The 15,345-nt window shown below is 38.3% G+C and overlaps 1 protein-coding gene across 4 annotated transcripts in view; it reads right to left on the bottom strand.

Annotated features, from left to right (window-relative positions):
• The window catches only part of spg (dedicator of cytokinesis spg), a 312,850-nt gene that overhangs the window by 198,541 nt on the left and 98,964 nt on the right, over positions 1 to 15,345 (bottom strand). For all 4 annotated transcript variants that reach the window (XM_070102877.1, XM_070102878.1, XM_070102879.1 and 1 more), the window contains exons 16-18: positions 14,609 to 14,799; positions 12,958 to 13,058; positions 7,980 to 8,223 (exon numbers count right to left, since the gene is read on the bottom strand). In XM_070102877.1, the coding sequence (XP_069958978.1) occupies positions 7,980 to 8,223; positions 12,958 to 13,058; positions 14,609 to 14,799 (536 nt within the window). The remainder of the gene's footprint in view (positions 1 to 7,979; positions 8,224 to 12,957; positions 13,059 to 14,608; positions 14,800 to 15,345) is intronic.

Genomic DNA, 15,345 nt, shown 5'->3' with positions numbered 1-15,345 from the left:
ATAGAATACCAATGAGTCAATGTTATAAATGTTTAAAGTATCGGTAAAGGGTGGTTCCTCAATTAACGATGAATTTGTTTATCAATGCAGTCTTAGGAACCGAACCCCATTGTTAAATAAGGAGAGGCTGTAATTACAAGTTCAGTCATTTCCCAAGGTAGGGGGACCCAAAGAAGAGAACACTCACCATGAGCATTAATAAAGAAAGAAGAAGAATGGAAGCGTGTGAGAGCATGTTAGATAAGAGTGAATGGAGATGAATGGCTTTTGGGACCTGATGAGCTGTTGGAGTGTAAGCAGGGTAATATTTTGTGAAGGGATTCAGGAAACCAGTTAGCCAGACTTGAGTCCTGAGATAGGAAGTACAATGCCTGCACTTTAAAGGAGGGGTCTGGGATATTGGCTGTTTGGAGTGACGTCTAAACTGTCACATTTGAGCACCTCTGCAAAGACAGCAATTATGTATGAATTATGGTGAAAGTGTTGAATAATGATGAAAGCTTTTTCTCTCTGTTTTTGGGTCATCCTGCCTTGGTGGGAAATGGCTAACGTATTAAAAACAAAGAAAGAATGCCAGACACAGTTTATGCAGCACTTGAGAGAAATGAGTATCCTGTTGGACTCTTCCTTGCTCTGAGTTAATTTAGGCTGCTGATGCTGTTGACTACAGCATTCACCTACTCAAGCTTAACCACTATGAACTCAGAAGACATAGTTACACAATTATAATCTTACCACAATAACAGACAACATGTAGCCATAAATGACACCTTGTCTAGCACCCAAGCAATTACACTGAAACATAATGACGAACAATACTTAGATCAGGTATGGAACTTTTCAATCTATTTATGGATGTAGGAAAGGCATATGACAGAGTGGATAAGGGAGTAATGTGGCAGACGTTGCAAATATAAAAAGTGGAAGGTTACTTGAAGCAGCAAAGTGCTTTTATGTCGATAGGAAGACATAGGTTAGATTATGTTAGTGTGAGATTATTTTCCAGTAAAAGTTGGCCTTAGACAGGGATGTGTGATGTCACCATGGTTAACATATTTATAGATGGTGCTGTAAAGTAAGTGAACATTAAGGCATTAGGGAGAGGTATGGGACTTTAAGATAATGAATCAGGTATGGAATGGGAGTTGTCGAAGTTGTTATTTACTGATGACATTTCTCTTGGGAGATTCAGAGAAGTTGCAAATGTTGGTAAACAAGTTTGGGGGGACATACAAAAGAAGGAAATTAAAAGTAAACTTAGCAAAGAGCAAAGCAATGAGAGTATTAAAATATATAGGCAATGAGAGACTGGATATTAGATTGGTGGGAGGGAATACAGAGAAAGTAAATGTGTTCAGATATTTAGGAGTGAACTTGTCAGTGGATGGTTCTATAATCAATGAGGTGAACCACAGAATCCACAAAGATAAAAGAGATGGTGGTGCACTACTGAGGAATCTCTAGAGACAAACAGCTTTATCCATGGAGGAAGAAGAGGAAGAGGAAAAGGAGGAGGAAGAGGAGGAAGAGGAAAAGGAGGAGGAGGAGGACGTACTAGAGTATTGTGGTACCAACACTGTTACATAGGTGTGAAGCACAAGTTTTGAATGCTGCAGTAAGGAGGGTGGAGGGAGTCGAGATGTGCTCGAGGGCAAAGTTGTGTGAATATTACGAACAGAATTAAGATTTTGGAGACTAGGAGGAGGTGTGGAGTTACCAAAAGTATTATTCAGAGAACTGAGGAGAGGGTTATTGAGGTGGTTTGGACATTTAGAAAGGAGGAAGCAAAATATGATGACTAGAAGGTTGTATAAATCTGGGCTGGAGGGAAGGAAGGATAGGGGTTGCTCATGTCAGGGATGGACGTACAGGGAATAGGTTTAGCATGCTAAGGGCTTAGGTATACAGCAAACCTATGAGAGTATGTTAAGTAAGAGTGGAGGCGAGTAGTTTTTATGAAATTATGTGCTGTTGGAGTGTGTGAAAGGTAACACATGAAGGAATTCAGAGAAACCAGCTAGCCAGACTTGAGACCTGGAGGTGGGAAGAACAGTGTCTGCACTCTGGGGGAGAGGTAGGGATGTTGCACTCTGGAGAGTCATTTGATCTGTGATGTTGATCTTCTGGCAAGGCAGTGACTGAATGAGTGACAAAGTGTTTTCTGCTTTCTCGAGTCACCCTACCTCTGTAGGAAACAGCTGGGGTGTTAAAAAAAATACTGATTCCGAGTTACTGTCTTGAATGTCACCTAATATTGTAAAAAACTGTGCCTGGACTTTAACACAATTAATTTTTCTATGCATTATGTACCATGCTATGCTGTTATCCACTCACATATTTATAAATGTTATCAAATCATTAGAATTAAATTTATTCCTTGTACATTTTTAATGTCATTATATACTTTTTTTTTTTTTCAACAAGTCGGCCGTCTCCCACCGAGGCAGGGTGACCCAAAAACGAAAGAAAATCCCCAAAAAGAAAATACTTTCATCATCATTCAACACTTTCACCACACTCACACATTATCACTGCTTTTGCAGAGGTGCTCAGAATACAACAGTTTAGAAGCATATACGTATAAAGATACACAACATATCCCTCCAAACTGCCAATATCCCAAACCCCTCCTTTAAAGTGCAGGCATTGTACTTCCCATTTCCAGGACTCAAGTCCGACTATATGAAAATAACCGGTTTCCCTGAATCCCTTCACTAAATATTACCATGCTCACACTCCAATAGATCGTCAGGTCCCAAGTATCATTCGCCTCCATTCACTCCTATCTAATACGCTCATGCACGCTTGCTGGAAGTCCAAGCCCCTAGCCCACAAAACCTCCTTTACCCCCTCTTTCCAACCCTTTCGAGGACGACCCCTACCCCTCCTTCCTTCCCCTATAGATTTATATGCTTTCTATGTCATTCTACTTTGATCCATTCTCTCTAAATGACCATACCACCTCAACAACCCCTCTTCTGCCCTCTGACTAATGCTTTTATTAACTCCACACCTTCTCCTAATTTCCACACTCCGAATTTTCTGCATAATATTTACACCACACATTGCCCTTAGACAGGACATCTCCACTGCCTCCAACCGTCTCCTTGCTGCTGCATTTACCACCCAAGCTTCACATCCATATAAGAGTGTTGGTACTACTATACTTTCGTACATTCCCTTCTTTGCCTCCATAGATAACGTTTTTTGACTCCACATATACCTCAACGCACCACTCACCTTTTTTCCCTCATCAATTCTATGATTAACCTCATCCTTCATAAATCCATCCGCCGACACGTCATCTCCCAAGTATCTCAAAACATTCACTTCTTCCATACTCCTCCTCCCCAATTTGATATCCAATTTTTCTTTATCTAAATCATTTGATACCCTCATCACCTTACTCTTTTCTATGTTCACTTTCAACTTTCTACCTTTACACACATTCTCAAACTCATCCACTAACCTTTGCAATTTTTCTTTAGAATCTCCCATAAGCACAGTATCATCAGCAAAAAGTAACTGTGTCAATTCCCATTTTGAATTTGATTCCCCATAATTTAATCCCACCCCTCTCCCAAACACCCTAGCATTTACTTCTTTTAAAACCCCATCTATAAATATATTAAACAACCATGGTGACATTACACATCCCTGTCTAAGACCTACTTTTATCAGGAAGTATTCTCCCTCTCTTCTACACACCCTAACCTGAGCCTCACTATCCTCATAAAAACTCTTTACAGCATTTAGTAACTTACCACCTATTCCATATACTTGCAACATCTGCCACATTGCTCCTCTATCCACTTTATCATATGCCTTTTCTAAATCCATAAATGCAATAAAAGCTTCCTTACCTTTATCTAAATACTGTTCACATATATGCTTCAATGTGAACCCTTGATCTACACATCCCCTACCCACTCTGAAGCCTCCCTGCTCATCCGCAATCCTACATTCTGTCTTACCTCTAATTCTTTCAATTATAACCCTACCATATACTTTTCCTGGTATACTCAGTAAACATATTCCTCTATAATTTTTACAATCTCTTTTGTCCCCTTTCCCTTTACATAAAGGGACTATACATGCTCCCCGCCAATCCCTAGGTACCTTCCCTTCTTTCATACATTTATTAAACAAAAGTACCAACCACTCCAACACTATATCCCCCCTGCTTTTAACATTTCTGTCATGATCCCATCAGTTCCAGCTGCTTTACCCCCTTTCATTCTATGTAATGCCTCACGTACCTCCACCACACTTACATTGTGCTCTTCTTCACTCCTAAAAGATGGTATACCTCCCTGGCCAGTGCATGAAATTACCGCCTCCCTTTCTTCCTTAACATTTAAAAGTTCCTCAAAATATTCTTGCCATCTACCTAATACCTCCCTCTCCCCATCTACTAACTCCCCTACTCTGTTTTTAACTGACAAATCCATACTTTCCCTAGGCTTTCTTAACTTGTTTAACTCACTCCAAAATTTTTTCTTATTTTCATTAAAATTTCTTGACAGTGCCTCTCCCACTCTTTCATCTGCTCTCCTTTTGCACTCTCTCACCACTCTCCTCTCCTTTCTTTTACTCTCCATATACTCTGCTCTTCTTATAACACTTCTGCTTTGTAAAAACCTCTTGTAAGCTACCTTTTTCTCTTTTATCACACCCTTTACTTCATCATTCCACCAATCACTCCTCTTTCCTCCTGCCCCCACCCTCCTATAACCACAAACTTCTGCCCGACATTCTAATACTGCATTTTTAAAACTATTCCAACCCTCTTCAACCCCCCCACTACTCATCTTTGCACTAGCCCACCTTTCTGCAATAGTCTCTTATATCTCGCCCGAACTTCCTCCTCCCTTAGTTTATACACTTTCACCTCCCTCTTACTTGTTGTTGCCACCTTCCTCTTTTCCCATCTACCTCTTACTCTAACTGTACCTACAACTAAATAATGATCCGATATATCAGTTGCCCCTCTATAAACATGTACATCCTGGAGCCTACCCATCAACCTTTTATCCACTAATACATAATCTAACAAACTACTTTCATTACGTGTTACATCATACCTTGTATAATTATTTATCCTCTTTTTCATAAAATATGTATTACTTATTACCAAATTTCTTTCTACACATAGCTCAATTAAAGGCTCCCCATTTACATTTACCCCTGGCACCTCAAATTTACCTACTACTCCCTCTATAACATTTTTACCCACTTTAGCATTGAAATCCCCAACCACCATTACTCTCACGCTTGATTCAAAACTCCCCACGCATTCACTCAACATTTCCCAGAATCCCTCTCTCTCTTCTACACTTCTCTCTTCTCCAGGTGCATACACGCTTACTATAACCCACTTTTCACATCCAATCTTTATTTTACTCCACATAATCCTTGAATTTATACATTTGTAGTCCCTCTTTTCCTGCCATAGCTTATCCTTCAACATTATTGCTACTCCTTCTTTAGCTCTAACTCTATTTGAAACCCCTGACCTAATCCCATTTATTCCTCTCCATTGAAACTCTCCCACCCCCTTCAGCTTTGTTTCACTTAAAGCCAGGACATCCAGTTTCTTCTCATTCATAACATCCACAATCATCTCTTTCTTATCATTTGCACAACATCCACGCACATTCAGACTTCCCACTTTGACAATTTTCTTCTTATTATTCTTTTTAGTAATCTTTACAGGAAAAGGGGTTACTAGCCCATTGTTCCCGGCATTTTCGTTGACTTTTACAACACGCATGGCTTACGGAGGAAAGATTCTTATTCCACTTCCCCATGGATATAAAAGGAAAAGTAATAAGACCAAGAACTATTAAGATAAAATCAAAGAAAACTCAGATGAGTGTGTATAAATAAACGTGTACATGTATGTGTAGTGTGACCTAAGTGTAAGTAGAAGTAGCAAGACATGCCTGTAATCTTGCATATTTATGAGACAGACAAAATATATGTAAAGTGCTTACTGTCCTTTTAATCTTAAGTTAGGTTATAGCTTGCCCTAAACACACTATACAATCAGAGGCTTTCCAACTGCAATACTGAATGCCATCATTTTTTTTGTACAAATGAAGTACCATGCAGAAATAAAAGAATTTGAATGAGTTACTCAACAGTTATTTTTTTTTTTAACACACCAGTCATATCCCACCAACGCAGAGTGACCCAGAAAGAAAATCTGAAGTTTTTCTTTTTTAAAGTTAGTAATTTATACAGGAGAGGGGGTTACTAGCCCCTTGCTCCCTACATTTCAATCACCTCTTCCTTCGTAAGCCGTACACACCTTAAAAGACAACTAAGATGCCAGGAGCAAGAGGCTAGTAAACCCTTCTGTAAAAATTTACTAAATGTAAAAAGAAAAACTTTCTGAAAACTTTTTTTTTTTTTTCAAGTTACCCAGCCTTGGTGGGAGACAGCCAGCAAGTTAAAAAAAAAAAAGTTTTGGGTATTCAACATAGTAATGGAATAAGAGCATAGTAAATTCTATCAAGGGATTCAGGAAAACCAGTTAGCACGGTACTCTATAGATCAGAAGAGAAATATAGTATGTGGACTCTCAAGGACTCATGGGGGATGTTAGAAATCAATGGATCATTTGAACTGTTATGTCTGAACCTCTGGCAAGACATCTAGAGAAAGTTTAATAGGGAATGCATTTCCTTTCTTTTTTTTTTTTTTTTTTAAGGTCACCCTACCTTGGACAGAAATAGCTAATGCATTAAAATAAATAATTCAACAAATTTATTAGAAGTTAAATTTAAGTATGCACATTTGTTTTTTTTTAACACACAGGCCATTTCCCACCGAGGCAGGGTGACCCGAAGAAGAAACACTTTCATCATCACTCACTCCATCACTGTCTTGCCAGGGGTGTGCTGATCCTGCAGTTCAAAAACTAACATTTCAACCCCCCCCCCCCTTCAGAGTGCAGGCACTATATTTCCCACCTCCAGGACTAAAGTCCAGCTAAACAGTTTCCCTGAATCCCCTCATGTTACTTTGGTCACACTCCAGCAGCACATCAAGTCAAAGTCATCTGTCTCTCCTCACTCCTAACACACTCATGCATACTTGCTAGAAGTCTAAGTCACTTGCACAAAACCTTATTACCCTCCCTCCCTCCAACCTTACCTAGGATGACCCCCACCCTGCCTTCCTTCTACTACACCCTAAAAGTCATTCTATTTTGCTCCAGCCACTCTTAATGTCCAAACCACTTCAACAACCCTTCTTCAGCTGTCTGGATAATACTTTAAGTAACTCCACACCGCCTTATCTCCAACCTAGAGATTCTCTGCATAACGTTCATACCACACATTGCCCTCAGACACGACATCATTGTCTCCAGCCTTCTCCTTGTTGCAACATTCACCACCCATGCTTCACACCCATATAAGTGTTGGTACCACTATACATTCATACAGTTCACTCTTGAATGAATAACCTTCTTTGTCTCAAACGACTCCTCAGAGTACTACTTACCTTTTTTCCCTATCAAGTCTATGGTTCATGTCACCTTCCATAGACCCACCTGCCGACAAGTCCACATGTGTATCATTTATTTGAATGTATGTATTTGTTCATTCTTGCTTATGTTTATCTTTTATTTGAATGCACGTATCTGTTCAGAATTCTTCCTCCGTAACCCATGTGTGTTGTAAAAGGCGACTAAAATCCAGGAGCAAGGGGCTAGCAACTTCTTCTCCTGTGTACATTACTAAAGTTATGAAGAATAACTTGTTTCTTTCTTTTTGGGCCACCCTGCCTCGGTGGGATAAGGCTGGTTTGTTGAAAGAAGAAAGATGTATTTGTTCATTCTTGCTCGTGTTCACCATTTATTTGAATGTGTGCATTTGTTCATTCTTTAAGTGTCTGTCTGTTCATTCACATACATACATGCATATGAAATGATGCTCAAGCTTTACAACATTAATTAAGCAAAATCTTACCTGAGAAGCTTGAATGTTTTCTAAATGCATGTTTAGCATGTGAGCAAAAGACTCAAACAAGCTATCTACATCAACTCTAAAGGAGTCCTCATTCTGTCCACCTGTGGCTCGAGCAAACAGCAGCCGGGACTGGATGATAAACTTAAAGATGTATTCCAGGGAGCGGAAGCACCTCATTATAGCCTCTTGTTTCTCAGTTTGAGGACACAGGTCTGACAAGTGCTTCACACAACTGATAAGGCCCCTAGAATAAAGTGAAATATATATAATTATATTACTACAGTATTATATAATTTCTTTCACTATGATACTTTTAAAATTATTTTTCAAGAATATTAATAAAAGAACAATATTCCTGGCTTCAGAGACTTTTAAAGAATAAAAGTCAAAATACCATGGCTAGAACAATTCAGAACTAAACCATAATTTGGAGATAAATCATTAGACAATGTTTCCGTCCACTGTTAACCATTACTGAGGCACAACTTAATTCCGAGCTTAGAAATTAAAAGGCAATGTGGAGTGTTGAGGTGGTCTGGGAATGTAGAGAGGACGGACAGTAGAATGGGGAGGGTTCATATCAGGAATGATTGGAGAGAGGGGAGTAAAAGATGTTTCGAGTTTTAGTGTTGAGAGGATTCATGGAGATATGATGGTTAGAGTTAAACACAAGTCGTTGGGTGGTAACACTTATATTAGCAGTGTGAGAGAGGGGAGCCCAGCCTAGCCTGTCCTGTTGTCTTTAGGTCTACGTGTGAACTGAGGAAGAGGCAGGGCGTCTCACGCTCACATGCGGCATCACGTGACGTCACACATGCTAGCCGCTAAGTCTAGCAAAGGGGTCAACTATGTAAAACTTATGGATGGTACTATGATACTAAGATAACATATACAGGGGATCAGCAACTATGCTGACATTAGGTGCTTGAGCACCTAGCAAGCTTGTATGAGCATATAACATAGGAGTGAATGGAGACAAGTGGTTTTTAATGGACATGCTGTTGGGATGTGAGCAGGGTAACTTTTATTAACCCTTTCAGGGTCCAAGGCCAAAATCTGAAGTGGTGCCCCAGTGTCCAAGAATTTTCAAAAAAAAAAAAAAAAAAAAAAATTTATTTTTTCTTATGAAATGGTAGAGAATCTTTTTGTGAAGGTAATAAAACAAAAAGTACGAAATTTGATGGAAAACTGATGAAATTATGCTCTCGCGAATTTTGATGTGTCAGCGATATTTACGAATTGGCAATTTTGCCGACTTTGACTCCCATTTTAGGCCAATTACATTATACCAGTCAACCAGATTCTTAGCTATTTCACTAGTATTACTTCTATTCTATCGATTGAGCACAAGAAATCGCCAAGTCAACTGTTTCAACTACAAAATAAAGTGATCGGTAATTGGTAATTTGGCCAATTTAACACAAAGTTCAAAATATTCCAATTTCAAAATAGGGTCCAGAATAAACAATGTAGGTATTCCTGACACTAAACTAACATTTCCTCTGTTCATTAGTTACGTTTTGAAGCTTTACAAATAAATTCCATTTTTATTTTTTATTTGCATAATGAATTTTTTTTCATACCAAAAAATAGAAGATTTACTGTTATGCAATATTGTAGTAATTGTATAAATATCATCACCACATTTGTGAATGTATATTAGACCCACCAGCTGGTGTGTATTAGACGTGTAAGGTCGTTTCTTTACTCTTGAACATCGGCAAAAATTTAACATTTCCGCTACTTTGAGCTCAGTTTCAAGCCATTTCCAGTGCTAAAACCAATCAAAATCATCTCTATTCTGTAATATGTCTTCCATTCTATCAAATGAGACCAAGAAATCGCAAATGCAACTATAAAAAACATACAAAAAAAACTGCAAAGTCGCTGTTTTAATCGAAAATCACAGTCATTATACACTGTGTGCTGCAGGATTTGTTTTATGTGGTGCACACATACCATGTAGATGTATTCTTTCATATCTAGGACCAAATTTACCAGTCACAGTTTATCAGAGTGAGCTGAGTTCATGGCGTAGATCTATAGTTTGAACCCTGAACGTAAAGCCGTAGATATACGGGACGGACCCTGAAAGGGTTAAGGGATTCAAGGAAACCAGTTAGCCAGACTTGAGTCCTGAAGGTAGAAAAGGCAGTGGCTGCCCTTTGAAGGAAGAGTGGAAAAGCTGCAGTCAGGAGGGGTAATCTGTTTGCAATGTCAGCACACTTTACGAAAAACAGTAACTGAGTGAATGTTGCTAAGCTTATTTTATTCTTTTGGTAACTGTGTCTTAGCGGGAGATGGCCAATGTGTTAAAAAAAATTAATAATAGTGCAAAACAGATGAAAATGTCATCTAAAGATACATCCCCAACTTGTGGGTTAGTTATGAAAAGCCTTAATTTACAGTACTCAACAAGACCCCTTTTATAACACCAACTACACTGTCAACATTTTTACCCCATTTTTGCCTCCTTCCTGTGAAAGCTGACACAATATAATACATCATTCTCACCAAAAGGCTCAATTATCTACAGGTAATTTTTCCTTGGTGCAGACAAAGCTTTATTATAGACAGCTGACTATTAACTCATGATAAAGACTTGATAAAGCTCACTGTGTGGGTAAAATGTTGTCTATAATAAAGCTATTGTTTTCATGTATGTTCCACATAACCATAAGCTTTCTGGATGCACAACCAAATGTTACCCATCTCTGTACAAAGACTATCATGTGGGAATAAAGCTTTGACTTTATTCTAGCATTCTACAGGTATTTTCTTATAGACCTGCATTCCAGAAAAGTGACTAAATACAAAGAGCAAGGAGATGACAGGTCAAGAAATAAATAAGAACAAAGAGAATTTTTTAACAAGCAAAGGCTGGAATGCTGAAAATGTAAAACAAATAATAACCAAAATTTTAAGAATAAAAAGAGACACACAAAAAAATATGTATTAAAGCTAACATAGCTTCAGAGAACACGAAGTAGAAGTTAAGTTACTGAAGGAAACAGTCGAGTCGGAAGAGAAAAATTTTTGTTTGTCAAGACAGGAAATTGTATAAAGAACTGACAGGAATAAGTAGAAAAATCATTTTGATAAAATAAATTTAATAAAACTTTCAGCCTAAGAAGAATGTTGTTGGTGAGGCAAGTATGAGAAGAGAAAGAATACACTTCAAAAAATTTCAAATGACAGGCAAGAAACAAAATGTGTTTTTAAAAAAAGGACCAGACAGAAAAAAAAAATCATGTTTATTAACTGTTAGGAAAATAAAATGCAACAATAGCTACAGAATGACATGTAAAAAAAAAAAAAAAGTCTACAAATTAAGACTTGAAAATGCACATCAAATAAAAAAATCTGTACACAAACTGGAAAAAGGAAGCTAAAGAATGAGAGGCCCCATTATTGAATTTCTCCTTCTTTCAACAAACCGGCCATATCCCACTGAAGCAGGATGGCCCAAAAAGAAAAACAAGCGTCTCTTTTAACTTTAGTAAAGTATACAGAAGGGGTTACTAGCCCCGTTGTTCCCAGCATATTAGTCTCCTCTGACGACACGCATGGCTTACGGAGGAAGAATTCTGTTCCACTTCCCCATGGAGATAAGAGGGAACAAACAAAACAAGAACTAGTAAGAAAATAGAAGAAAATTCGAAGGTGTGTATATATATGCTTGTACATGCATGTGTAGTGTGACCTAAGTGTAAGTAGAAGTAGCAAGATGTACCCGAAATCTTAAATGTTTATGAGACAGAAAAAATACACCAGCAATCCTACCATCAAGTAAAACAATTACAGGTTTCCGTTTTACACTCACTTGGCAGGACGGTAGTATCTCCCTGGGTGGTTACTGTCTACCAACCTACTACCTAGAATTATTGTATATGATATCTATTTATTTATGGCACTGCTAATAATTTTGTTATCTGTTAATAGGTGTGTATCAGCAGAAATGTTACAGGAATAAGAAACACACAAAAAGACCGAATATCATACTTCTATTAAAGTAGAAGTTTATAAAATTTTCCTGCCATCTTTTATAATGATGAGATCATTAAACTGCAAGAGGGCAAAATGTTAAATTAAATTCTAAGTGATACTTCCCTGACAGAATGGAAGTACTTCCCTTGGTTAGTTACTGTCTACCAGCCTAATGCCTTGACAATGACAAAAGAGAAGTTGGCATCATACAGTAATCGAGAAGTAAATATGATACAAACAAATTTACTTAGTCAATCAAAAGTTATGTAGGCATATGAGCTAGGGCTCACCCTTCTCCAAGGGTAGGGTGGCCCATAAAAGTTATGATCATCAACTTTCAGTAAACCAGCCATATCCCACCAAAGCAGGGTGCCCCCCCTCCCACAAAAAAATTAAAGTTTGAACTTTAATAATGTATACAGGAGAAGGGGTTACTAGGCCCTTGCTCCCAGCATTTTAGTCACCTCTTACTACATGCATGGCTTATGAAGAATTCTGTTCCACTTCCCCATGGAGAAAAAGTTAACATATTCACCATTATTCATTCAATAGCCACTTTCTTTCCAAAAACACACAAACAAACAAACACACACACACACACACACACACACACACACACACACACACACACACACACACAAATAAAACAAAAAACACAAAAAAAAAAAAAAAAAAAAAAAAAAAAAAAAAATATATAAAAAAAAAAAATAAAAAAAAAAAAAAAAAAAAAAATTCAAATGATCCGATGAACTGTAACATCCCCACCCACTCCTTCAGAATGTAGGCACTGTATTTCATCACCTTCCAGACTCAAGCACAGCTAATTATACATACTTTAGTAAATAATGGGACTAGACAAGTCTTAAACAAAAATAAAAAAATCCTGAATTGACTCTTCATAAACAAAGCATTCAACCATGGCAATACACACTACTATATGGTATTGAACAGCAATTTAAACATAATGTAAGTCAAATATTGAGAAACATACTTGTAAACAAGTGCAGCAGCAAAATGCCCCGTAATATAAGCATCCATGACAGGCTTGAAGTGTTCAAATTTGCTATCTTCTAACAGGCTGAAGATAAAGACCTGTTAATAAAAATATTTTATTACACGACTTGTAAACCATGTACAATATAAAACAGAGTACAGTGGTACCTTGACTTACGAGTGCCCCAACTTACGAATTTTCCGAATTATGAGCCGTCACTCGGTCGATTTTTTGCTTTGAGTTGCGAGCCAAAATCTGTGTTACGAGCGAGCTTCATATATGCAGCCACTCGCAGGAGAGAGGAAACATCAAAAACCTCGATAATAACCAATGTGCAACATCCTTTCAATTTTGATACCACTGGTAGTGTCATCCAACCAGAATGTTCCATAATGTATGCCCTAAGAAAAGAGAAACAATTCTGGAACATGTGTAATACATGTTCAGTAGGGCAGCTGGTTGGGTGGCCAGCTGGCAGGAGACTGGCTGGCTGATCTGCTTAGGCTGTCTATCTCCTGTCCATCTAGTATATCAATCACTGTCTGTCTCTATCTCGCTGTGCCTCTCTATCCCTCTGTCTCTCTATCCCTCTGTCTCTATCCCTCTGTCTCTCTATCCCTCTCTCAGTCTATTTCTGTCTCAGTCTACATATCTGTCTTAGTCTATGTATCTCTGTCTCAGTCTATATATCTCTGTCTGTCTATCTCTATCTCTGTCTCTCTATCTCTGCCTATCTCTGTATCTATCTATCTCTGCCTGTCTATCTATCTCTGCCTATCGCTGTCTGTATCTCTGCCTATCTCTATCTGTGTGTCTGCCTATCTCTATTTGTCCCTGCCTATCTCTGTGTCTCTGCCTATCTCTGTCTATCTCACAGGTACACAAATACAATTATACATACTGTACATTACCTAGGATAATCCAAAAAATCCAGGCAAAGAGCTATACTATGCTTGCAGATGTAAGGCATAATAAGCATGACTGGGAAGTAATACACATTTTCACTTGTTCAGGAATTAGACGTGGCCGACTCTGCATCGTGTGTAATACCTGTTGGTTCATGAGCGGCTCTCTCTCTGAGACAGAGACAAATAGAGAGACAGGTAAATTAAAACACAGGCAGACAAAGACAGATACGCAGAGGCAGAGATAAACATAGATAGAGCGAGACAGAGACAGACAAATAGACAGAAACAGATAGACGTGTTTATTTGTAACAGTGAAAAATAAATCCAAGGCAGTACACGATCATCAAATGAAACTCCACGAGTGACACTCCACTGGCAGTAGAGTGACACTCATCTTTCACCATGCATCAAGGAGATTCACATATAATCCAGAATTTCTAAAACATTGCTGGGACCTGGCAAAAAAGGCAAGAATCATTTATTTATAAATACATTTTTCTTATTTAAAAACCCATAACAAAAAAATTGGGGTGGTTTTTTGGGGGCAAGAACGGATTAATGGCATTTCAATTAATTTCAATGAGGAAAATTGATTCGATATAAGAGCAAATTGAGTTACGAGCTTAGTCACAGAATGAATTAAACTCTAAAGTCTAGGTACATTGTACTTGTACAATAATACATGCCTGTAAATATTCAAAAAACATTCTAATTAAAATAATGATACTGTATAGACTTACTAGGGCCTGGAAGACATGACCTGAATGCTGTGTTGAATTGCCATCATCTGTAGAGAACATAGCAAACAATGCATCCAACACATCCTGTAGGAACTTGACTGTTTCTGCACCATCAACACGGGTTAATCTCGAAAGTGTTTCACCAATACCATCAGGAGTAGAGCGCCAACGTAGCAGCGAGAGAAGATCAACTGCAACACAAAACATTCCAATTTAGCATTCTGCACTAAATGGTCTGAACATATGTATTTTTTTTTTAACACGTCAGCCGTTTCCCACCAAAGTAGGGTGGCCCAAAAAGAAAGAAAAATCCAAAAAGAAAAAACTTTTATCATAATTTAACACTTTTACCATCACTCATACATAATCAATGTAACCATACCATGGGTGGGGTTAGAACCTGCAATCAGAGTGTCTCAAAACTCCAGACCATTGAGCTAGCTGGCCCAGTGGCTAACACGACGGTGTGGAGTTTTGAGACTCTCTGATCACGGGTTCTAACCCCACCCGTGGTATGTTTTGTTTGCAATCGTGTCATTACAATTTCAAGACTCATAATCAGTGTCTTTGCAGAGGTGCTCAGATACGACAGGTTAGATCTCCCTCCAAACTGCCAATATTCCAGTCCCCTCCTTTAAAGTGCAGGCATTGTACTTCCCATTTCCAGGACTCAAGTCTGGATAACCAGATACAACAACCCCTCTTCAGCCCTATGACTAATACTTTTAGTAGCTTCA

This window comes from Cherax quadricarinatus, chromosome 83 (assembly GCF_038502225.1).
Source record: "Cherax quadricarinatus isolate ZL_2023a chromosome 83, ASM3850222v1, whole genome shotgun sequence".
Classification (NCBI taxonomy): domain Eukaryota; kingdom Metazoa; phylum Arthropoda; class Malacostraca; order Decapoda; family Parastacidae; genus Cherax; species Cherax quadricarinatus.
This window is presented reverse-complemented; position numbering and strand designations above follow the sequence as displayed.